Genomic DNA, 25,288 nt, shown 5'->3' with positions numbered 1-25,288 from the left:
AGGTCCCCTGTGCCAACTACCATATGAAAGACTGACAAACAGGCTGGACAGACAGACAACTCCACGTCTGAAAGGCAGCAGCAACGAAAGCCACGTAATGGACAGACATCGCTGCCCTGTGAGTGGTATTTAGGATGATTTAGAGGTCCAGATGGCTTCCCTTGTGCTCTACTTCTAGTTTCAGTTCCCATATCAATCAGTACCTCAAGGGAAGGTATACTTCAAATGCTGTCTCCCTATCAATTTCAGCAGATATAAGTATATATATGCATAAATCATCTCTCTTATTTAATCAGTATACAAGGAAAAATTCCCTTTTTTGCCCTTTTTTATCTTAAAGGTCAAGGCGAAGAATCAATCCAATTTGAGACTACAGAAAGCAAAAGTGAATCCTGAATCCATCCAACCTTGACCATCCTGTCTTGTTTTTATTCAAGGCTGCAGAGGCAGCTGCATTCATACTCTGTTGTTGGACATAATAACTCAGTTGTAAGGGGATGCCAAGACGAAGAAGGATGTCTGAGGCTGATCAATGGCCAAGTGCATGCAGTCTGACACTAATAAATCTCTTGGCATTCATATTGCGGTTTCAGCCTGACTTGTTTAAATGTTCTGTATCAGTTGGTTTTGTTTTTTAAGTCCACCGTGGTACAAAACGGAAATCCACGAGTTCATTGCTATGAAATCTGATTCAGTTTTAGATGTAAAATTAAGTTTCTTTAGGCTTAATTGGTTGGTTAGAGATTGCCTGCGAATGCAATTATCATCTATCTCTTTTGTTTTGATAAATGGGAAAATGTGTCAGAGTATTATAACAAAATTTGGCTGAAAATGTTTCCATTGCCCCAGGAAAAGTCCTCAGTGTTTAGCGCTGATCGAGTGGCTTAAAAGGATTTCTTTGTATGGCAAAGAAGATGACATTCTTTTAAAACCATGAATCTAAATCTGCATCTGAGTGTAAAATTTAAGATTAGTAAGTCAGATTTTTAACTGCCAGTGCAGACAGCCGCTAATGCCTCGGGACTATGCAAAAGCAATTAAAGGTGAGCATCAAATAAATTTGTAATGTATCAGATTTGTCCCCAAAAGAGTAATTTGATGAGGATACACAGTTGTTCCTAAAGGATTTGCTCACAACCCTGGCTTTCTCTTACCGAGACCATGTTATTTTGGTGCTTAAATTTAACCACACATTTACCATAATGATATCAGATCAGAAAATCTTTTAAATTAGCTGCAGGAATTTGTTTGAGTTCTTGTCTTTCACAAGAAATGCCAGATTTTAATGTAATCTTTACAACCAGGAATACAAGGCCTGTAAGACTCCTCCAGCGATCGCATTTCTGCTGCCTCTTAACTTCTCAGTGGCAGCTGATCGAGTTCACGGGCTGCCAATTTCTGCAAATTGTGCAGCGTTAAAAACTTAAAAAAGATTAAATTGGAGAAAAAGCCAAGCTTTGATGTTTCCATGTTGGGGAGGCAAAAAAAAAAAAATCAAGTGGAGGAAAAAAGTGAGTGGCCAGTGTGCTCCCTGTCCTCAGCCTGAGTTGTCCTCCTGGCTGCTGGTGTTCTGACAAGCTGAGCCATGGGAGCAATTAGGAGACAGACAGACTGCGGATGACTAGTCTGACCCTTCACTTTATACTTCTCTGTTGCTTCCTCTCACTTTAACATCTGTCCTCCAAATTGATCCACCTCTCACTTCCCTATGTCTTCCTCGTGGTGTTTTCAGACACCAGTGGTATCACTCTTATCCGGTTGTTAAGTGATGATGTGACGAATCCTACTTCCGGGCCTAAAGTAGTCTGCGTTTAATATGGCTTTTGTGTTGTTAATAGGGCTGCTCGATTATGGCAAAAATGATAATCACGATTATTTTCACTGAAATTGAGATCACGATTATTTGACGATATTTATTTCGTCCGCCAGAGCTTATATATATATTTTTTTACATGCTGTAGTGCCATTTGTGGGAGCATTTCACGTTGCTATACATCAATACAACTGTTATAGCCCATATTTTTAAAATGTGTATGTATTAAGTCCATAGTAACTACATTAATTGCAAAAAAGTGCAATAAACTACAAAAAAAGATTGAAAATCGTTTTTGTTTTGTTTTTTTACATATATTTCTACTTGGAGAAATTTAAGAGGTTTATCCCTCAAAACTTTAAATACAAAAAAGTTGCAAAAAATAGTTTACAACAACAGGAAATTTATTTTGAGTGTCTTCATAGTTTTATTTTTGGAGATACAGCAATTTTTATATACTGCAGGAAAAACAAAAAAACAATCCTATGATGCAAATTTGCAAAGAATGTGCATGTGCATCAAAATAAACTATTTCCAGCAGTGCAATTCGAGTTCTAAGGCCTACAAGTAAAAAAAACTCCATTTTCCGCAAAAATGACGTCACTTGCGATAGTTCGCGTTGACGTCTTTTTCAATGTGGGAAGTGTTATGAACAGCTGATCGGATCGGCAAAGCGTGTTTCTGGAATATTATGTTTTTGTTCCTGCAAGCGCTTTTTATGCAATTTTTGCAAAGCTATATGTGGAAGGAAACCGTGACCTAGGACAAGCTGATGGCATAAGATGTAACTCCTCTGGTTTCATATGGAAAAAAATTTATTGTGCTAGCTTAGCGGTTCAGGTTCTACAGGGATTTAAAAATAGTTATACAAAACGAGCATGCTGCTCTGACCGGCTTTAAAGGGTTAAGAATAACAATGTATTGAATAATGACTTTAAAAAAATAATATAAAATAGTGTGCAAATACTGATAACAGTGCAAATGTTTGCAATATAAGAAATAAATGAAAAATGTGAACTTTGCAGTGTTGCTCTGTGGTGCAGCTACGACACAATAGCAAAGTTTACACACTGTGTCTACTTGATCCACATCTGACTCCGCGAACCCATAATGTTTCCACACCACTGAAGTTTTTTTTCTTTACCTTTCTTTTCAACCAACGGCAGTCACTCTCCTCTCCAAATAACTTCTGCTTAGCTTTCCGAGCTTCCCTCGGGTCCTCTTAATTGTTGTGACGCGTGTTCGAAATGCAGAGCAGTGCGCTTGATTTGCCACACGGAGCAGCGCGAGAGTAAAGCATGAGGGAGGGGCTAATAATCGGCTCAGTCATTTTTAATGATCGTTGAAAGCCCAGATCGTAATCGTGATTAAAATTCGATTAATTGAGCAGCCCTAGTTGTTAACATGTTTAATGTTTTGTATTTTCTTCTATTTAATCTCAAAAAGCTCCTAAAACAGTCAGTGATCACTGTTGACCTCCCTCGGCTTTTATTACCGCTAATCATTTATTTAAGCTCAGTTTTTAAAACCTTAGGATGTAACTACAGCCCAGCCCATGCAGCAGTATATAAATGACTAACCTCGTATTGTGGATGGATTATCTCAGTTGTTCTCCTGGCTGAAGTTTGGTCCTTTTACAGCATCCTGCCATGCGATTACATTTGCTCCTGACCACCCAGAACACTCACGTTAACTGTTATCAAGTGGAAAAAAAGTTAGCTTGTTTATATTATGCTAACATAGCTGTGTCGCTAGCGGTCACGTAGCACATCATTAAATACCAGCTAGCCAACTTCAGTAACACTATACAAACGTCACTGCTGCTGCTTTAGTTTTCTGTCTTCATTTATGTTGGAAGTGATAGCAGAGCTGTACGTTTTAATTTGTTTCCAAAACCCTGCAGTCAGGACATGCTATATTGCATTTAGATAGAAGCTAGCGAGCTAACTTCCTGCTAACTTCTAACTCCGTTAAATGTCATAAATTCCGTTTTCATGGATGCCTGGATGTTAAACTCAATTGTCACACCTGGTAGAGCAGAACTCTGATCATTTTATTAAAGATGAAAGACTTTAGACAGTTTTTCAACTCTCAGTAATGCCATAGTGATCGTTTGATATATGGACCTGCAGCGGAGTTTAGGCCCAGACACGGCTAGTGATGTCAGACCTAATGACCGGATTGCATGATCACTGTAGGACACACAGGACTGTAAACTACAAGTGAGGAAGTAATTATTTGCTATTATTCTCTGGTAAAAATTTCTTAAGATAAGATAAGCAGAGCTCTGTGTAATAACAAAATTATTATAGTATGGGAGATATATAATAAAAATACTACTGCTACTACAGCTCATAGATTTATATACTGCTACTGAAAAATTAGGACAGTGACTTTTTACAAGAGATGTAGAGAATTCAATTTAGGTTTATTTATGTGGCACTAAATTGTAACAGCAGTCACCTTAAGGCACACTATATATCACCAGGTAAAGACCTAAAGTATTCTGGAGAAAACCCTTTAAGTCAAACTGTTGTCTATGAGCAAGCATTTTGTGATGTGGGAAGGAAAAACTCCCTTTTAAAAGGAAGAAACCACGCTCATCGATGGGAAGCCATCTGCTGTGACCGGTGTGTGGGATGAGGGGAAGGAGAAAAGAAAATAGAGAACATAGAGATGGAAACAAAACACTATGGGAGAGTTTCACTGTGATGCAAAGCATTGAAAGAGAAAGCAAGCAAGTACTTTAGGAAAGTAATCTTTAATAGAAGATAGAAATTTACATACAAAACAAGAATGGGCTAATGACTTGTGATTGACAGCTAGTTAGCTAATCAGCATGCAGTTTCATACCACAAATAATCCTTGATTTTGAAATCGGGTAGATGTAATTTTGATTCAGTGTTGCCCAAAATGTGGGTGTGAGACCATAAACCCAGCAGGAAAACGTTTACAGAGGACAAACCAGAAAGGCTCAATTAATGTTTAAGCCACTTCTGCACTGGCTTCATTTTTCCTTTCTCAGAAGCTACGTCCACATTTTATATTGTTGTACTCAACAATACAAATAAATATATACTCAACTCCATTTTCAGTACTAAGAGGGGCAAAAATTGCAAAAAAAAAATGAAGGCAATATTTGCTTGCTCATAGGGGGTTTTGTGATTGTCGGGGTTTTTTCACCTTGATGTGACTGTTAATAAATAGAATTGATCATAATGCTGATTATCTTTCATGCCTAGCACCACGTTACCATTTGATTTATAGCCATAGCTACTAACCACTACCATAACCATATCAGGCTGTTAACGTGGCTTTTGAGTAATTTAAGCGTGTTTAATTTTCGTACCAGACGTGAACGACTCTACAACTTTGTGTCATGGCTGAACGGGTCGTCCTCAATGTTTTCTGCTTCTGTTGGGGTCCCGTCAGTGCGTAGGTAAAGCATGTAAATCACACCCAAAGATCTCAAATAAATTACTACAATTAAAACTGTTTGAGTTACTGTATGAAATCCCAAACTAAATCAAAATTAAAATTTCTTTGGGTGAACATTTTCCAAAGATGAAAAATCCCAGGACACATGGATACATTTTACTTTCACTGTGTTACACGTACACACAAACGCGTTCATGCACACACATCCGTGCGCATGCTGAACAAATGCAGGAACATAAAACGTACCCAGGAGACTGAGAGCTGGGGATACATTACATTAGAGTAATGGACCTTGTCTTGCGAGGTAAACAGCTGTTTAGAGGTGCGCTGTGTGTTAGCAGGCAGGTCCCATCATTAATAATATCTCCTCTCCTGCAGCATCTTCATCTAGCAGAGTAGGAGCTGATTAGCAAACCTAATCGAGAATTTCAGTCTCCTCAGGGATTTACTACGGATTCATGATTAGCATTTAAGTGTTTTTGTGTGTTCATATTATTGAGGGTGCATTCAGATTTGTTATCATTACTGATTAGTGGCTCTCTTTCCGGTGGACTGTAGACTCACATTTTAGGGAAAACAGGTTTCTGGACTTTTATTCAGTTGTTTTTTACGTTGTGGGTTTGTTTGTTTTTTTTGGCCTCTTTCACCCTTTCTGTCCATTTTTATTTCTGTCATTTCTTTTTATTCTAACCCACCTGCTATTTGATTTGGACTCTATACTCTAAGAACCTTCTCCTCCGTGTAACATCTCTAACTAATACGCAGTGCATACAGGCAAAACCTTTGAAGTTCTGTCTCCATAGAGACCTCGCCTAATTGGGATGCATTATCATAATTAGCACTCATCTCCCGCTGAACATGCACTGTCACACTCGCTGCTGAGCTTGTGGATTCTGAGTGAGAAAAGTTTGATGCTCTCTAATGACACATCTTACAGCAAACAGACGAGGAGGTGAAAAATTAACAATGACATTGTCTATAGACACACATCCAAAAAGAATAACAGATTAGTCCTGAGAAAGGGCTTTATCATCGCTAAAGTTAGCTTGCTATAATCCTAAATGTCCCATTTAAATACCAGTGTGTAAAGACGCTGTGCTTGTCTCCATAAAAATGGGCTGTGGACACTGCTACGTTATCTTTTAGTGAGCAGAACATAAGTCTTCGAACACAGCATGAGAGCTGTTGGATCCTTTGAGATTACATCAGAAATCTTTGATTATTATGAGTGGAAATGACTAATATGCAAGTGTGTCCTGTGGTTTAACATGATTAAAAGATGAAAATTTCAAACTGTGATGACTACAATCTGCATAAAGCAGTTGTTACACATGTGATGTTCTTTTCATGGGCGAGGGGGGGGGGGGGGGGGGGGGGTTAGGATTTTAAAAGACTGCTAGTCTGTGCTTGGCTTGTGTACTTTCCTTTCAGCACATAATCCGAGGGATGCAAAGCCTTCTTCATCGTGTTCCTGCAATCCGTTGCAACCGCCAACCTGGTTCAGTTAAAAAGAAAATTCAGCAACTCTTGCTGTGCTTTAATGCAGGAGGCCGCAGAGGACATTGCAAGTGCAAGATGTTTGCAGCTCATTCACCCCCGGATATGCACAGTCAGAAAGAGGGAGATTATATTTGTTCATACCAGACAGAATGCAGGTTTTAATCAGCGCCGTTTTTGCCATATATTTCTGTAAAACTTGAGTTTGGTGATCAAAGACTGCTGTCATGAATATACAGAATAAATAAAGTGACCTTTATTTAAAATTTGTAAGAAATTCACCTCACATGCAGAGAAAAACAGCAGGTTTTCTGCATGAATAATCACAACGCAGATGTTCTAGTCATTGTTTTTGAGAAAGAGCGAACAAGTGTAACTTGTTGACCTCCCTCAAGGAATCTGGGTGCTCTGGGTAGGGGGACTTGCTCCTCTGTGCAAACCTCAGCTGACCTCAATTCAGGGCAAAATCGTGCGTTTTCTCAGGTTGGCATTTTAATAGTTTGTGTTTTCGTCTGAGACATGATGCAACTCGACAGTGGAGTGTTTGGGCTCTGCTGCCACGCTACTGAAGCTGCGCTCATCTCAACCGGATAACCAGTTCTCGAGAGCCCAAATCCGCCTACATGGTCTCCTTGACATCCCGCTGCCCTGTCTCAGATACTCCCCAAACAGAGCTGGCTTTGAGGCTTGCCTTTGTTGTATATACTAAAAACAAAGTGAATTTTTCACCCGAGTTTTTTTGGAGAGAAAAACAGCGTGCAGGATTAGAAGGCACAATTGCCAAAATCCAAGTAGAAGAAAATCCATGAAAGAAGAGCTGTTCTTCCTAAATACTGCACAACATGGCTCGACTGTAGTTGGAAAAAGAGTTTTAACAAAACCTTAAAAGTAGAGTGGAAGAAAGAAAGTGAGGATTTATCCATCCATCCTGTTCCACTTATCCTTATCAGGCTCACTTGGGGGCGGGGGATACTGTAGCCTGTCACACCTTCCATAGAGCAAGAGCCAGGGTACAGCCTGGATACATCGCTGGTCTATCGCAGGGCTAACACAGATTGTGTCTGTGGTGCTGATAGTATTACTTTATATATGATTAAAAACAGTATTTACCTTAAAGTTTAATAAAATGGCCTGAAGACTAGACGTCCGCTCCTATTTTTTCTTTTTCAATGATTTTAACCACATCACCTACCATCCTTGAAGTGACAAAGTATTCCGGTAATTTTCTGTCATCATTGTAATAATGGCCATGTCCACATTTATATCGCATACAGTGAAAGAGTATGTTTGAGTGGTGTATTTTGCATGAGGGTCCAACCTGTGATCTTTCAGTTATCAGTGATAGCTTCCAACCAAATGCCTTAAAAGGTATCCGTTCACACATTTCATTAGTTTCTGCCTTACTGAACTGCCTTAAGAGGATAAGAGAATATTTAATTTAAAATTATATGTAGCTAGCTGATCCATGGCTTAAAGCATTGTGCATGTGACATATAGGTGAGGGTTTTATTCTGGATTAGGCACATGTTCATCTCTGCTCTTATATCTTTAGGCTGGATTGGATCGTATGTTTCCAAAGACGGCTGAAATGTTAATATATGAAAAAATATAAAAATAAAAGATTAGCTTTGCTAAATTGTGTATTTTTACATTCTTAACGTACTTACTTATCAACGGAGCATGATCAATAAACAACAAAAATTCAGCCCTCATTGCAAAAATACCGTTTTTCTTTTCCACTTTGTTGCCACGAGTCAGTGTTAGAAGTCCAGTTCCAGTCGCACTTGTTCTGACCTTACTCATAAACAAAATGTTACTAAAGTTCCGATGATTCTGGATTTAATCTGAAAATTCTGTAAAGATTTGCATTGTGATTTTAGCTTTGTAATAAACTTTTAGTCACCGAGGTGATAAAACTTCAAGTCTAGAAGGATTTGGACAAAGACTACCTGTACTTAAATCCTATTAGTTGTGCCGCATGTGTGACAAGAACACCACATCAAATAGGAAGAGCAAGCCGAGTTTCAAAGAGGATTTTGATCTGGAAACTTTCATGGATATTTATATTTGACATTTAAGTCGTCTAATTGCTCTTTTTTTGCCTCGTCTGATTTCTTTCTAGTGATGTAGTTTCAGAATTTAACCCACGGGCTGCGTTACGATGGATAAAAAGCACTGCTCAAGTTTATAGTCAGACTTTTAAAGGGTCCTTCCCCACATCCTTTATTTTTGGATGTTGAGTCTGATTGACATACTGGCATTTGCCGCTGACCAGTGACCTTTAAGCTTTTTAAAAAAAATAATTTATTTTTGTAGGGGAGGCTTTCACTCTGCACTAACTCAGCCTGTCAACAACATAATTAATCTCATTAATCAACAAAATTTCCCTTGGGGCGTTTGAGATATTACAGCTAAGGTGAAACTTTTTAGCATTCGAACAGTCCTCATTCGATAGCGTGGCTGTTTTTAATGCTTGTAGCGCCACATGCCCGTGCGAGCGCAGATTCATTCAGCTCACTGCTGAACGGAAAATAATAGTTGAAAATTTAAGAGATTGAGCTTCCTTTGTGCTGCTCTTGAGAAGATGTCAGAGGGGTAATAGGAAGATGAATGAAAAGCAGTTATTCATGCTTTCTTCAGCACTGTATTGATCGATGCAACAACTGATATCCCATTGCGTTTGCTGCCCTCCCGCCTGCCTCTCTGTGTGTCTGTCTGTCCCTGCCACCTGCTACCAAAACAGGGAACAAGATTCTCCATCTGCCCCTGGATCTCTGTCATTCGCTGTCTGCCTTTTGCCTGCTGCTTTATTGCCTTTTGTCATCTCTTTCTTTATTTCTCGCTTTGCTCCCTCTGTCACTTAGTTATCTGTTTTATCAGCGCCGTTTCTCTCTCCTGTCACACACCCACCTTTCTTTTCTCTCCTGCTTAGACGCGCACTTACATATTCTCCTCTGTTCCTCGAATGTGAGGAGGTGTCTGCTCCCCCCATATGGCCTGTCAACTTACAGCAGAGAGTGTGGGTGGTGTGTTGCATTTTAACCTAGCACGGCGTCGGGAAAAAAAAAAAAAAAAAGGAGAGAAATCATATGTCAAATGGTGGGAAAACACACTGTGAAGAAGCACATCTATTTAGAAAACTCACTGCCTTTGAACTTGTGATGCACCGTGCAGCCATAAATAATAAAAGAGAAATGTATTTTGTGGAAAATATCTCACTCGCAATCAATTATTTTCTACAATCCAAAGGGAGTTTGAGAAAATAAGCATGTGGTGTGTGTGTGTGTTATGAAAGATGTGGTAAACAACAGGTAAACTGTAGATGTGTAATCTGCAGTCAGTGATGAGAAAGCCGGGGAGCAGAGGAACAATCCTAATGGATCTTTTATAATCTGCTTTGTTTTTTGTCTTTCTCTGAAATTCACAACTGTCGACAGCTGCCTGTTGTAGAGAAGAATAAAAGGCAGATAGGGAAGTACAAGATTATAGATATATAAATATAAATATCTTTAAGCCTGATTGAAAGAAAAATGACCTGCAGGCCATTTTGAGCAAAAATGCCAAACAGGTCAACAGATTGAGGAAACTATCTCAAGTGGATGGTCTTAAACTACATTCTAGTTTATTCTTTATAATAACGTTTTTACCCCTCTGCCATAAAGGCTGATGAGGTATTGTCGTCACCCAACTGGGATGACAGGTGGGCAGGCACCCAAGTTTGTGAACACAGTAACCCCAGAAGAACGAGGCGATGAGTTGAAATCTCAGTGACTTTGTCAAGGTCAGAGGTCAAATTTTCTGAAAATCACCTATAGGATTTTAAAATAACTATCACAGGCCGTCAGTATTTTTGAAATAGATTTACCAAGAAGATGATGCCGATAGCCTTCGCTGAGTAGTTCCATAGTTTCTGACTTCATTCGTTTGATTTGATTTTGAATGAACAAATTAAATCTTTATTTAAACATGTAAGTTGCAAATGCTAATAAACATGAAAAAAGTCATCTCAAACTGGGTGATGAGCATGACATGAGTTCAATGTACTCAAATGGCCTCCACAGTCACCAGATCTCAGTCTAATAGAGCAAATCTGTGGTGGAGATTTCAATTACGAAAGTCCGTCAGGTAAGTCTACAGCAACTTTTTTTTTTTTTTTTTTTTTTTTTTGTTTGTTTTTCTCAACGTTGTTGTACTTACTTTACTCATGAGTTCTTATTAGTCTTTCATGTGAGCAAACAGTGTGGATCCACAGGAAGCCTGTGATGCTTGTCAAATCTATTTTTATTTATTTATTTTGCTTTGTGTGGTTTTAAATGCAGACAGTTTGAGGTCTTTTTCCCTCGGCCCCACCCCCACGGTGGATTAGGTGAAGTGATTAAAGCCCCAGCAGGCATGGTTACCTGTAGCCACCCAGCCTCTGCTCATGAAGCCAATCCTAAAGACACGCTGTTCTTTATTCAAAGCGCAACAACATGCTGCGCCTCTACCTGCATCCAAGACAAACAAGCGTTTGTCTGTTATCTGTGTTGCACAGCAAACGGGATGGTGGTTGTGTTGGTGGTGATAGTAGTGTAGTATGACACATACTGAAGTGCTAGTGACAAAACAGTCACATTGAGTATACTGAGAAGAAAATGGGATGAAGCTGATGTGGGTGCCTTGCTAGAATAATTATAGTTTTGTAGTGATCAAATCAAAAAAAGCCTTTCTCTGCTCTGTTATGTTCTGGTGTAGCTTGTTCTGTTCCATAAATGCGCATTTTGTTACGCTCAGATCAGATACATGAGTACAGTAGTGTCATCCTATAGCAGCGAAATATTACAGTAAGACAGTAAATAGAAGTTTGAAGCCATTACATGCATGGAGGGAGTCGACTTCCCTCAGCTGAACCTTCTAAGGTTTACTGCAGAGTTCAGCCAGATTATGAATAATGGAGAAAGGTCAGGATAGATTTTTAATGGATTTGCACACCACATGGCCACAGCAGCTGCATCAACAGGGATTTTAGGGCGATCATTTCTGTCACCGAGGGTGGGCTAAATTCCTGCTTGAGTCATCACTCCAACAACAATTAACATCAGAGAGAGACTGAACATAAACATCAACGCTACACACTCGGTGCAAGGGTTAATCCCGCTAATCTGTTTTACGTATGTAATATGTCACGACCTAATTTTAAAAGTGTCGTTTAGTAAATAATCCCCTAAATTACTATTTCAGACAAACGGTTCCAGCGCGTGGATGAAGACTCTTTAAATTCCCTCCATTTTTAGCAGCACACAGAAGTGCAGATCTCTTCAGACTCCAGCCTTCTTTTCATGCTTCAGAGTTTTTAAGTTTTAAAGCCCACATGCATGAGCAACTCACATTGCTTTCTTCATGATATGAGGAGCTTTACAGTAATCCTTCTTCTTAATAAGCCCGTTTCATGTGCATCGCTATTCAGGACTTCAAAAAAAGGGGGTGGGTCCTTCGTCAGTCACTCCACGTCTGCCGCTGCTCCCTAAATACGAGTTAGCTATGACTTTCAGCGCATTCTTTTCACGTTTAGCAGTGCGGGAGATGTAATTTACAAAAAGTGTCAGCAGCAACCGAGGCTCAGAGTCGTGTCCCCCGGTTGACACCAAGTAAACAGTCACTTAGCTTGCGTGTCACTGTCCACCCGCATAACGCTGATGGAGACTGATGATTACAACCGCGCGTAATTGCTCTGACATCTCGCTGTGACAGATTGTATACACAGCAGTAAATCGGGCTTTAACATTGGTCTAGAAATGAAAAGAGAAAATTAGATACGTTCATCCATTATGGAAGAGTCCATATTTCAGCTGACTCCCTGGGATAACTCTGACTTTTAATATTAACGTTTTTCTTTTTTTTTTAGGAGATACAGCTATGTTCATTCAGCTCACACTTACCTACAGCTATCCTTTGTACTCCATTTGCATAATTCTAATTAAATGTTCACTCAGAAGCACCCAATCAGGGTGTCAAGTAGAAAGTAGGAGGAAACAAATCCTTTTATATGTTAATCTACTTTACTACAACATTGTCTAGCCTGCCAGGGAAATGAATATTTCACACATCAAACTACACATTTGCATCAGCATGCAGAAATAAATGCATTACTTCCATCATTTTCGATTAGCTCTGCTTTGGGCTGATATTTGGGCATTTTTCACACTGCATAATGTTTTTGATTCCATACAAGTGCTTGTCCAGGCTGATAACATTTCATTGGCCCTTGTTATTGAAACTGACCCAAACATTATGCTTTGTTTCATTTCTTTACTTTTAAATTATATTTCATTGAGATCAAGAATATGCAATTTATAATTCTCTTTTGTGCACCCTGTTATTTACAGTGAAAAATGAAGGGCACTTTTCTTTCTTCTGCTTTTGGCAGTGAGCAGCTGGAGAATTTCAGAAATTAAATGGTGGGCAAATTCACTAACTCAAGTGCGCTGACAATTAGCGCAGGTTTGGTGGCAGGAAGGGTTCTGATTGATTCACGTGGATGACTCACAGACAAGACGTCCAAAAACTAATCGATAGCATTTTTAACAACAGAGTGACTGCAGCATATCTCCATGGATAAAAACAAAACAAGCAAACAGAAAAAAACAATACTGTTCTACTTTAGAAAAATGGAAAATCTGGTGTAAAGAACATGAAAGCATGGATCCATCCTGCCCTGTTAAGCAATTCAGGCTGCTAGTGGTGATGTAATGGCATGGAGGAGGTTTTCTTGGCACACTTTGGGCCCTTTAGTACCAGCTAAGCATTGTTTAACCCTGGCTCTTTTTACAGGTGCTCTTTAACTAACTGTCATTCTTTTACTGTTTGTGCTACAGATTAAATTAAAATGGCTTCAGAAAGAAGAAAAGACGAGCTTTACAGGGATTTTTGATGTATCACAGTAGCATAAAGCATTCATTAGGTTCTGCCGTCTGAACACAGATGGAAAAATCAGCTCTGCCTAGATTTTACCATGTGCACTTCACATTACCGTAACTCCTCAACTATTCTGGGCTGAGGAAAACATTCAAATGGTTCCTAAAAGATTAGATTTTTAAAATAGTTTTACAGCCAAAATTACTTATACTAAGTGTAAGTCCTGGGTGATAGAGGGTGAAATGCCACAGCCTACCTGAGTGTTGTTTCTGACAATGTACAGTCCTTTATGACCACAGTGTACCCATCTTCTGATGTCTTAAACTAACTTAGAATAGTTTCTTGAACATAGCAATAGTTCACTGTAATCAAATGTTTTTCACAGTCACCAGAGGCCACCTTTTTGGTGAAATACACAATTTGTATAAGGGTTGTACAGCAACTGCGTGATGCCGTCAGGCCTGTTAGGAATGTTTCCAGCACCTTGTTCGATCTATGAAATAAGAATTCATAGATACGTATCTTTCAGGACCAATTTAATGCCATATCATTGTGGGCTAATTTGCTTCACATACAGCAGTCTAAAACAACATATACAATACATCATGCACAAACAGAACAAATCTAAATCTTCTACCCCCAACTGGGGGTGGATGGAGGAAGACAGGAAAAAGACAATGAATTCAGATGATGACAAAAATTGAAGGGGTCATTATCCCCAAATCAATTTTACCTGCTTTTCCTTTTATCTGTAACACTGTTTACCCATCTAAATTACCCTGTTGTGGGTTGACTGCCAAGTAAAACAAGCATCCAGCTCACTAACATTATACTGTAGTTCTGCAGTGTGTGGTCACTAATATTTACATCCTGTCATGAACACAGCCTCTCGCCGTGGGTAGATATTCGCTTTTTGCTATGCACTGATACAACTGGTGGGTGTAGTTTGTTAGAAATAGTTCCCACATGAAATTGCTCTCAGCATGGATTGTGGGTTTATAAACCAAGTGCCAGTTTCATTACAACCAAGAGAGGGCAGACATTTCTACAGCAAGGTCTTCGAAGGTGGGTAATTCACACCAAAGCGATCTAGATGGATATGTAGCACGACAGGCCAGGGATGGTATGTGGAGGCTCGCTGTCACACCTGTCACAGCTTACTGGGATGCTTGAACAGAAAAGAGCTTTGATTCAAACTGAGTTTTTGAAAGAAAAAAAAAAAGACCTTTTAGTGACAAAGGTGTTGGTGCAAAATATGCATGTACTGTATCAGAGAAACACACATATATACCTGAACAAAGGTAAACAGAACAGTGATTTACCTCGCTCACTTAATGTCTTATCTTTGCAGCATTGTCACCGTGGAAACAAGGTACTTTTTAATAGTGTCACCACTTGAGTCATTCATCACACATTTCAACAGGAACACCTTGCCTTGAGGAGCTTTTGACCTCAGTCAACAACATCTTACCATTTGTCATGACTACACACACACATGTAGACACGCACTGGTGCACACGCTCAATCTTTCTCGCTGTCTAACCCTAAACCTGCCTCACGAAAACTACAATCGTCCATTATTGCTCTGACCAGTGTTTGTCCTCCCTGCAGGTGACGATTCTGATCATCCTGGCCTTGGCCTTCCTTGCCTGCATTGTGTTCCTGGTGGTTTATAAAGCCTTCACCTACGACCACGCCTGCCCAGATGGATTCATTTATAAGGTAATACCCATAAACGGCCAGTGTTTCATTTTATTGCTCAGCAGCACATTTATTAGGAGAGGTGTTTAACACAGTAGCTGGTTTGTGCTGGAATGTGGGTTGTAGATTAGCCTCTTCAGTGCTGAGCAAGCCTGCAGCACACGATAACTTATTATTATTGAGCCATTTCTTAGCATTTTTTTTTTTATTAATATGTCTATCTTAATTTTTGCACCTTCATGCCTTTTGTGAATACTTGGACTACCTTCTTCCTTTTCTCCAAAACAACATATTTGAGGGTTATCAGTATTCTACAGTAGATATTTTCCTGTCTTGGAGATTTCCAGGTAATATATCAAGTGGAAACACATCTGTCACATCTTAAATAGGATCATGTCAAGAAGAGATGAATAATCTCAATAGCACTGTGGTTTTTCACTACTTCTATAGCACTTGTCTGAATTAATCTGGTTGGTCTCAAAAGGAGACACAGAGTCAAGTAAAAGCCCCACATAATATAATGTCATTTGGTTTATCATGCCTATCGAGGTGCACTTCTTCAAACTGCCCATTCATTCCTCTGTGAATATTGTAATATTTTGGATAACCTAATATCAGGTTTTAGCCTACTACAGGTAAATGAGTCCTTGTATAAAAAAAAAACCCCAAAACAATCCCTGTATCATATTATCTAAATACTTTTGAGTTTCTGAACTAATTTCTAAATAGTTAATGCAATATGTTTGTTAAACCCCTTGAATTTAGGCTTTGAACTGGAAGTCATGCTCACAGGATGTCAAGTGGGATGTACAAAATGATCTGATGTTTAATCAATCAATAAAGAGCGAGATTTTAACCATAATTCGATTAAATTTGTATTATATTGACATCTTTTTGCTGCAGTGCATTGTCATAAGAATACACTGATCAAAATATGCAGCACGTGCTCAGTCAGAGGTACCTGAAAACTCTACCTAAGTAAAATATAGAAGTATTTGTACTTCGGTACTTCCCACCTCTGTGTTCAGTTAATTAGTAAGGCACATCAGCATACCTCCAAAACTCTTCCATTGTTTAGACATTCACTCCTATTAATTATGCATGCACTAAGAAAAAAAAATACTTGCAGTGTTCAAAGCATGGTCTTCAAGTCTTAAGCATACAGAAAATTAAACCTTTTAGTAATAAAGAACAGCATGGGAGCCACTTGACAGTAAGAACAGGCCTATAATCTATGTCCTTCTTAAGATTTGGGTCCAAAGTGTCTCCCATCACCTCACATACAGTCGCTTAATTTTCTTTTAGTCCACAAAGACGCATCCAGATGTAAATAGTAGGTAACACACAAATGATGACGCTCTGCTGTGTTTTCTTCAGTAGCAGATGTCTTGCTCTAAGTGAAATTCTCACAAGGTTTCCAAAGCCTTTTTGTTTAGCCACGTTCTTTGTTTGGATCCTGGTGTGTACTGCTTAAAAGCTTGTCTCCTATGGATGGTGCATTACCGAGTGTAGTCATGGGTGGATTGGGAAAGATTTAAGTAAGTGACGTTTGTTTATGTAGCACTTTTCAAGAATAAATGTTGCAAAGTGTGTGGCAATATAAACAACAATTAAAATGCTATGAATGGATAAAAGTAGATAGAAGCAATCCTGCATAGGTGGGTCATAAGCTTCTTTTTAAAGGTGTAGACAGTGTCCACAGAGCTGAAGTCGAATTAAATCGAGTTCTACAACTTGGGAGCCACAAACCAAAAAGCGCCGTCTGAGTTTGTCCTTGACCTAGATCGAGGTACCACCAAATGCACTGATTAGCTGACCTCAGAGGCTTATTCGTTACGCGTGGATGGAGAAGTTCACTAGGGGAAGCGTCTGACCATGAAGCGCTCTGAAAGTGATTACCAAAGTCTCACACTGAGCCCCAAACTTTACAGGGAGTCAGTGTAAAGACCACAGAATTACTGTCACACGGGACCTTTACAGGACCTGGTGAGAAGCCTCACAGTAGATGGTTTGCTCAGGCAAAGGAGTAATGATATATTTAACCTCAGACCACCCAGGGTTATCAGATAGGGTTCAATTAAATGATTTGCTTAATCGAACTGAGACGTGAGTATTTTTAGTTGCACATTGCTTTCTAAACACATCCTAGCTATTGCAGCCTCGGTTTATGCTCATAGGTACAAAATCTGGATGTTATTTCTTGAACCTGCTTTTCCAAATCTCTCATCAGCACAAAATCTTCTTAAACACTCAGCTATCCATGAGGTATATTGATTTTAAGCCCCCATTAAAAGAAACTGTGAGCCCTCAGCAAAGATTTTCTGGTTTATTGATGTGTGAAAGCTTTTTTTTTAATGTGCAAAGATAGCCAAGTGGAGAAAGTTGATGTGCTTGTTTGAGGAGTGAGAACATAAAAATGTGTGATGATGTTAATGCATCACACATTAACACTGTAAAACATTTTGGATTTAGCAATGGTAAGCTATGGATCCAGGTCTTTAAGGAAGAGATTTTAGTTATTTTTGTGATGATTGTGTGGTTTATGTCGTCTTTGTGTGTTACTGTTGTTTAAATCAATATATGTGCTGTTCTTTAACACCAAAATGTTCAATACTCTGCGGTGTCACATGTGTGGTTCTCATTTATCATTTTTTCCTCTTTGTTTGGTCGTTGCTGTTGTTTTTGAGCATCTGTGTAACTGAAAGATATCTCAGCGTGTGCAAAATCAATAGGCTCATAGGATCAAATTGTTTTGGAGGTGGAGCAGCTGTTGTTTGATTATATGCTCGCGTGCTCATGCCTCTCCTGTACATACATCCCCTTCAGCTCATTCGTGCTACATCCTGAAGAAGGCATGAGCTGTGAAGAATATTTTAAGGTCCAGCTACGACATGTCACCATAATGAGATTTTCTTTCCATTCCTTTTTTTGTTTTTCTGTTGTTCCTCCCCTGACAGCAGGAGAAACTGGAGCATCCAAGTATTTTTCTAAAATTTCACAATAAATTTCTCTGTCATTGGCCATTCGTGTTGGCAAATATTTGCTCTGCCATATAAACTGCAGAATCCTGTCCGCTCTTCTCTAACGTCCCACCTATCTAAATCAGGAAATAGAGGTGAGCGCAGTCTCCCCTGGGTGAAGAAAAAAAACTTCTGCCCTACTTTTATTCATTTCTGAGTTCATGTTAACCGAAGAGGCTGATGAGGCTTATCTGACAGGCAATAATCCATCAATGGCGTCAATGATTTTGTTATGACCGGTGTAATTTTCTGCTTTTATTCTTTGACACAGAAGCCAAAAAGACACTTAATTTAGTCCTCTATCATATGTTAATAGCTTGGTTGACAATTAGATGAAAATTAGAAAAATCAGACATGCTGAATATTTTATGGTAATTACCACATTATGACTGACTCCTGATCATTACGGCTGAGGTCGTAAAAGAAAATGTTTCACACTGATGTCCTTATGCAACAGTCTGTTTTAGGTTTTACAGTGTATGGATACAGACAGCCTCTTTTCTGCTGATTTCTACTGCCCTCTACTTATAAGTTTTACTCTACCTTGTAAGAGGTCACCTTGCAAGTCTGTGTCTCTAGACAGATGTAGTCTTTAAGGTGGAATAAATCTAGTTTGAGGCCCACAACCTCTGCAGGGGCTCTGACTGCAGTCTGCTGAGGTATTATTAGCAGTGTCACATCCACATTCACAAGGTGGAAAGGTGTCAATAGAAAGACACGCCTGCTCACACAGTGTGCCACACACAGCACAACTATGTGAGGCTTTAAATGGGTACACACTGGAGCACACTGACCTATAAATCTTATGCAGAGCTTTAGGCGTCTTCTTGTGTCTTCTGACTTTACCTCCTTATTACAACTAATATTAGAATCAGAAATAGAAGCCTTTTATTGACATTTTACAATGTATAATGAAAGCTGTAGCTGGTCGGCTACACCATCAGATAACAGAGCAAACATACAGTTATTTACATAGAAAATGTAAAAAGGTAACTGCTTAATAAATAAGGTATTTCAATGAGGTAATGTGGTAACTAAAAAATCATTAATGTGACAGAGTACACACAATTTCACTGTGACTTACCTAATAAGAGACAATATTACTGTGTGTGTTCAGTGTTCTAACAAAAAGTATTAGAAAACATGAGATAATTACCTTGTTCTTATTATATATTACAGTGGGTTTCTCATCCTTTCATAAGACCCTGATTGTATTTTGTCAAATGCCACCAGAAGATTTATGTTGTGGCAATATTATTAATCTTTTTTTCTGTCTCTTCTGCACAAACTTAGTACAAATAGAGAAGAGTATACTTAAAATTTGTGGGGAGAAAGTTGTGTATATTGTCTAAGGGGCTTGGAAAGAAAAGTGTCTGGATTTCTTTAAGTTGCTTGAAGACATTTCACATCTCATCCCAGAAGCCTCTTCAGTTCTAAGAGCAACTGGTGAAGAGTCCCAGATTTTAAACCCTATGGGATTGTCCCCAAGAGTGTCAAGCCAAGGTGTGAAAACGGGTGTAGGTCACAATCAGCCAAATTTTCGGCTGAACTCATTGAGCCCCACCCTATCATGTGATTTCCTGAGGTCAATTGGCCCAGGGTGTGAGTGGGCGTTAAGGCGTCTGGAAAGGGATCTCAAAACTGGATTTTAGATGGCAGACAGTTGGTGTTGTAAACCACCGCCTCTGTTCAAGGAGGGTCGTTCACAGTGGACATAGATGGCTGCTTTCACTCCTCTTTCAAACCACCTGTCTTCTCTGTCCCATACCCATTTTCACACCTTGGTTAGTGTGATTAGGTAGAGGATCAATAGGAGGTCCATGACCCACTTGGGGACCCTCCCATAGGGCTTAAAATCTGGGACTCTCCACCAATTTCCCTTAGAACTGAAAAAGCTTCTCAGATGAGAGGTGAAACGGCTTCAAGTAACTTAAAGAAGTCCAGATGCTTTTCTTTCCAAGCTTCTGGGACAAAAGATACACACTCTGAGAGAAAACCAGAGTTAAACAACTAGCTATAAGCTTTAAGAGGAAAGAGGAAAGCTTTAAGTCTTGTCTTAAAAGCAGAGCTGTCTCCCAGACCCAAACTGGGAGTCGGGTCCACTTTTAGATTGGGAGGCAGAGCTGTCAGCTCGTTTAGAATGTGCTATTAGGATAAAATGGGACTATGAGGTCTTTACTGGACCTGGTTATTTAAAACCTTTGCTTGTGAGCAGAAGGATTTAACGCTAATATGCTAGAAGCTAATATGGGACATCTCTGTTTCTAGTCTCTGTCAGAACTGGAGCACAAGTGATTATAGTACAGTAGCAGCACCGTACCTGTTTTTCCTTGATGTAGTGTTATCTTTGAATATTTCTGATGTGGCCAATGCTAAGTATACAATCAGTGTAAAAACTTAATAAATGTGGTATAAACACATTTTGCCTGGATTGTAATTGAAGTTGGGATTTTAATGTTTTCCTTCAGGTTTCATTGCTTTAACTCTGTAAATGATTCAGTAGAGTTTTTAATTAGCATGTTACTCTCCTGCTAAATCACACCAACCTCACTGTTGTTCCCCCTACAGCACAAGCGGTGTATCCCAGCCTCTCTTGAGGCCTACTACGCTGCCCAGGATGCCAACTCCAGGGGCCGTTTCTATACAGTGATCAGCCACTACAGCATGGCCAAGCAGACCACCTCGCACTCTGTCTCCCCCTGGCTGCCTGGAGGGTCAGGAGGGCGCGACGCCAAACCCCCGAGTGGCGGTGAGGGCCACTGAGTTAGCTGAATGGTTAAAGGATGTAAAGACACACATGCAGACATGAAGACGTACATGCAGACACAGGCCGACAACATGTCAGTGAATATTTAGACTTGTAGACAAAAGAGACAGATTCACACAAGAGTACATATATAGAGTGAAATCGTGCATGCAGACATTAAACCCCACAAGCACATTTGTATTCAGATTAACTTGTCTGCTCTTTTATGTGCTCATTCTTATCGAGGGGCATCCGATCTCTTACTCTGTTGAGGTTATCATCATCTGCTGACGTACACCCACATCCACCTGCAGTCTGCTCTCTTGTTATCTTGTTTACTCCCTTCCTCAAAATGATTATTCATTGACTATCATGATTATTTATTTTTTACTGTAATCTATGGATGTTTTGTATGTGATTACCAGGTAACTCTTTGTACGAAGGCACGAGTTGACGCTGAGATTCACGCTTCTTTGTGCGAGTCTCTGAAGTTTGAAGTCATATTTTCCCCAGTGTGTATACTGTAGTTACTGTATAGTCATTCTCAGCCCCTCTTCTTTCTAGCTTTTTTTGTGCAGACTAGGCAACCTCAGGCATACCTGTCAAAAACTACACAGGCGTATCACCCAAAATGTGTCAAAGCTTCAGCTGGTCTGTCTGAGGCCAAGGCCCGCGTCAGTTCTGACTTGACCGAACGACTTTCCCCCCCCTTCATTGCTGTTTAATCGCTCATACACAAGAAGAAGAACATTTTAAATGTGATGTGCCATACATTTTAAATCCTGAGATCCTGCAGTGAGCTAAGCTGTACATAAAGATGTGCATTCAGGCTAGGTTGTGTGTATGCATTGTAGTAGCTTTAGGGAGTTTTTCTTCTTCTCCTTTTTTTTAAAATTAGTACAATTCCTTTATGTGAACTACATATTGCTTCAGTTGCCAGTCTTGTAGCTTCATTAAACACAATGTTGCAGATGGGAAACAAGATATTGTGCATACAACTGTCTCTTGCCAAAACTCTTTATTTGCCACTGTGTATTGTTCTGTTTATGGATGGGCTTCAGCTGCAGCCGAGTTCTCCTCCTGCACTCTTATTATTATTAATTTTTTTTCAATTTGGTAATGTTGGATCTGTTGTCAAGAGCGCTTTAATGAGATGTTGTGATGTTGTTAGTTGATATGTAGCGATACCTGGTGTAATTTATCCGTGTGCATCCTTGTCCCTCTTCTCTTGGTTCGAATTCAAAATAAAACAAGCTGTGACCTGTGCCGAGTGTGTCTGTCAGTCCCGCTCACCGCCGCGTCTCTTTAGCGCTCACACGGCGTCTAATGTGGGCCCGAGGCAGAGCATCGTGAAAGAGAGCGACGGCTTTTTTGCACCATGTTATGTTATTGAGATGTACATACTCGGATTCAAACCACGTTGTTAAAGTTTCCAGAGCTGTGGGGCAAATTTGTCTGCTATAATAATGAGCACCTGTGATTGACAGTAAAATAAAATTATTAGGAAAAAAATACCTGTATGAATAATAACTACTGGATATATTACATGTCTCTATAGTCTTGTAAATGGCAGATAAGGCATTTCAGTGACATGAATAGCTGACTGTCCTAATCGGAAATGTGTATTCTAATGAATCTGTCAGCTGTTTATCACTTGTGCAGAGTGAAAATGGTCCTGAATTCAACAGCTTTTTGAGAGCAAAGAAAGCACCATAAGACGAAAAGACAGCTATGTAGGATTTAAAGCAGAATAAACAAAGAAATAATACATTTGGAGTTTTAAAATATCCATGAAGTTTCAATACTTCAAATAGCACTGGGTTCATTTGATGATGCAAATCATGCAGGGGCCATGGTTCATTATGTAAGAGGAGAAACTTCCCATTGGACCATGTTGATGCCCAGGGAGAAAAAGGGTGGTTTGTGAAGGGAAGTGGAATAAATGTAATTTATTTAGAGGAAATAAACAAGTGCCGACTGTCACTTAAATTAATTTCTCATTTTTGTTAATAGTAAATACAGAGTTGTGGGGTGCGGGGATGTGAACTTTCTTTGCAAGGAAGGCATGCGAGTAAAAGTTTGAGAAAACTCCATTAGCATAACAGGAATTAATTACTGTTGTTGATAGTGCTGTGGGATACCAAGTAAATACAGGACCAATATTGCCTATACTGATACTTTTAACCTATAAAGGCAGCTTATGCAGGGGGAAGCAAATCAACAGGGACTATAAGCAGAATACAAACAATTGGCAATCAGTCCTCTATTGCAAAGAGATGTGTCAGAGGAGTGGCGCTCTTGGGGGCAGTTTGTTTTTAAATTAGACAGCGATTATTTGCAAATCATTCTGAGAGTGATTGCTGTCAGTGTTAGTTGTTTTGTGGCGACAGGTTTCCTGTCACCAGCTGACCTGTGAAATCGATAGTGGTCGCCCAGAGGTTGAGGGTGTTGCACGCTTAACCTCTGGGTGACCAGTTGAATGGCAGAGCTGCTTGCAGTCAGTCGCTGAATCCCAAAATATTCAATGCAGTCACCTAGCAACCACAGATTTTCCTTAGTTATAGGGAGGTTACTTTTATTCTAAATCATGAGTCAACCATTTTATACCATCATTAATAATGCAAAGTGTTTCCTCTTGATTTTTGAAGACCAAGATTAAAATTGGACATTTTCCCATTTAGAGCGAAAAATGAAGCTCTTTACAACGCAGGTCACAGGTCCTTCTTTGTCCTGTGTTCACACTACATAACTTATAATGCAAAGAGTACACAGACATACTGCCAAACACAACACTGCTTGTTGATCTAAAGAAACTGATAATTCAACCTTTCTTAATCCTCCTGTTAAACTGAAAACATATCTGTGTATTTAAAGAATTGCCCAGTGTGCATGTGCGTGCTGCCGGTCAAAATAACAGATTAACACGACTCCTCACGGTCCAACACGCAGCGTTTTTTGTTTTGCATCTTTTTCGAAGTCAATAAATAAAAGAACAGCCACCCGTTTCCAGATGAAAACAAATGGAACTTAATTAAATGGTTTGCAGGTATCACTGTCGCTCACACAGAAAGAAAGAGGGAGGTAACAGAATCATGAAATAATCCAACACAAAACAGAACAAAACAAACAGAACAATAGGATGAAGAACGAACAACCAGGAAACGAAAAGAAACTGATAAAAGGGAGGGAAATCAGCAACACAGCAGTACTGACTCAGACATACGCATGGACAGATGTTCTTTTATGCCGTGCTTACACAACCCTGACATGTTATAAATTGAAGGGTTAAGTGAAGAGGAGCAGCTGATGACCTAACGTGTCCAAGAGACAGTAAGTGGCAATCTGTTTCCTTCACAGATCAACAAGGGTCAGGGACTAGACCAAGGTACGCCTCTGAATGACTAAGCAAGTCGGAAAAGAAGAAGTAACTGACAAGGGTAAACACAAAGAGAAAATACAGAAAGCCTAAGGGGCTGATGATCTTTTGTCACAAGAACATTTGAAGAACTGTAAACCTTGCTGACATGAGCTCAGATACGTTTGCTGCCTATCAAACTTTCCTAGATCATTAATTTCAAGCCTTGTGGTCCTGATTATTTTAAAATGAGCAGCTGGCATCGAGATATGGGAATAAACGGTTCTTAATAATATCTCTTGCTTTTCTATTGTAACTGCAAATATCTACAATTCATCTTCCCGTGGTACAGGATGTTGGTGTTACAAAGAAATGATAGATGAGACAGGTCATATTTTTTGCGAAGGGAGAAATTGTCTGTTATAACTGATGCTGATAAAAATCAAGCTTCGCTCTGATCGTTCATAAGAAACAGGATCCAAATGAAACACGCCCAACATACAGAGGTTTAAAATCCACAACCTTCTTATAGAAGGAGGGGGTAAAAAAAGAGACAGGAGGTCATAAATGAGTAACTTACAAACTGCAATGCATGGGAAATAAAACTGACATCTGCACCGCAGACTCAAATTTGATCATCTTGTTGTCCTTCAGCACAGAGAAGAGAGACACTGAACTTCACTGAATACAGTGGATCTGTATCCACTACAGATCAGCTCAACTACTGTCATTGGATACATTATAGTAAAAAAATAGACTCTTTTTCTCACATTTAAAACAGCTGGAAGTATGCAGAGAGCTTCTGGCTGATAATATTGGGTTGA

General features: G+C 39.4%; 1 protein-coding gene across 2 annotated transcripts in view; it reads left to right on the top strand.

Moving 5' to 3' along the window:
* Window positions 1-22,374, top strand: part of nsg2 (neuronal vesicle trafficking associated 2) — a 56,819-nt gene extending 34,445 nt beyond the window's left edge. For both annotated transcript variants that reach the window (XM_082547859.1, XM_082547858.1), the window contains exons 4-5: window positions 15,254-15,364; window positions 20,932-22,374. In XM_082547859.1, the coding sequence (XP_082403985.1) occupies window positions 15,254-15,364; window positions 20,932-21,126 (306 nt within the window). In that variant the 3' untranslated portion in view covers window positions 21,127-22,374. The remainder of the gene's footprint in view (window positions 1-15,253; window positions 15,365-20,931) is intronic.
* Window positions 22,375-25,288: the final 2,914 nt, after the last annotated feature.

The sequence above is a fragment of the Aulonocara stuartgranti genome (genome assembly GCF_965226115.1).
Source record: "Aulonocara stuartgranti genome assembly, chromosome: 10".
In the NCBI taxonomy this organism is placed as follows: domain Eukaryota; kingdom Metazoa; phylum Chordata; class Actinopteri; order Cichliformes; family Cichlidae; genus Aulonocara; species Aulonocara stuartgranti.
Note: the sequence above shows the minus strand (reverse complement) of the source record. Positions and strands in the feature narration are given on the sequence as shown.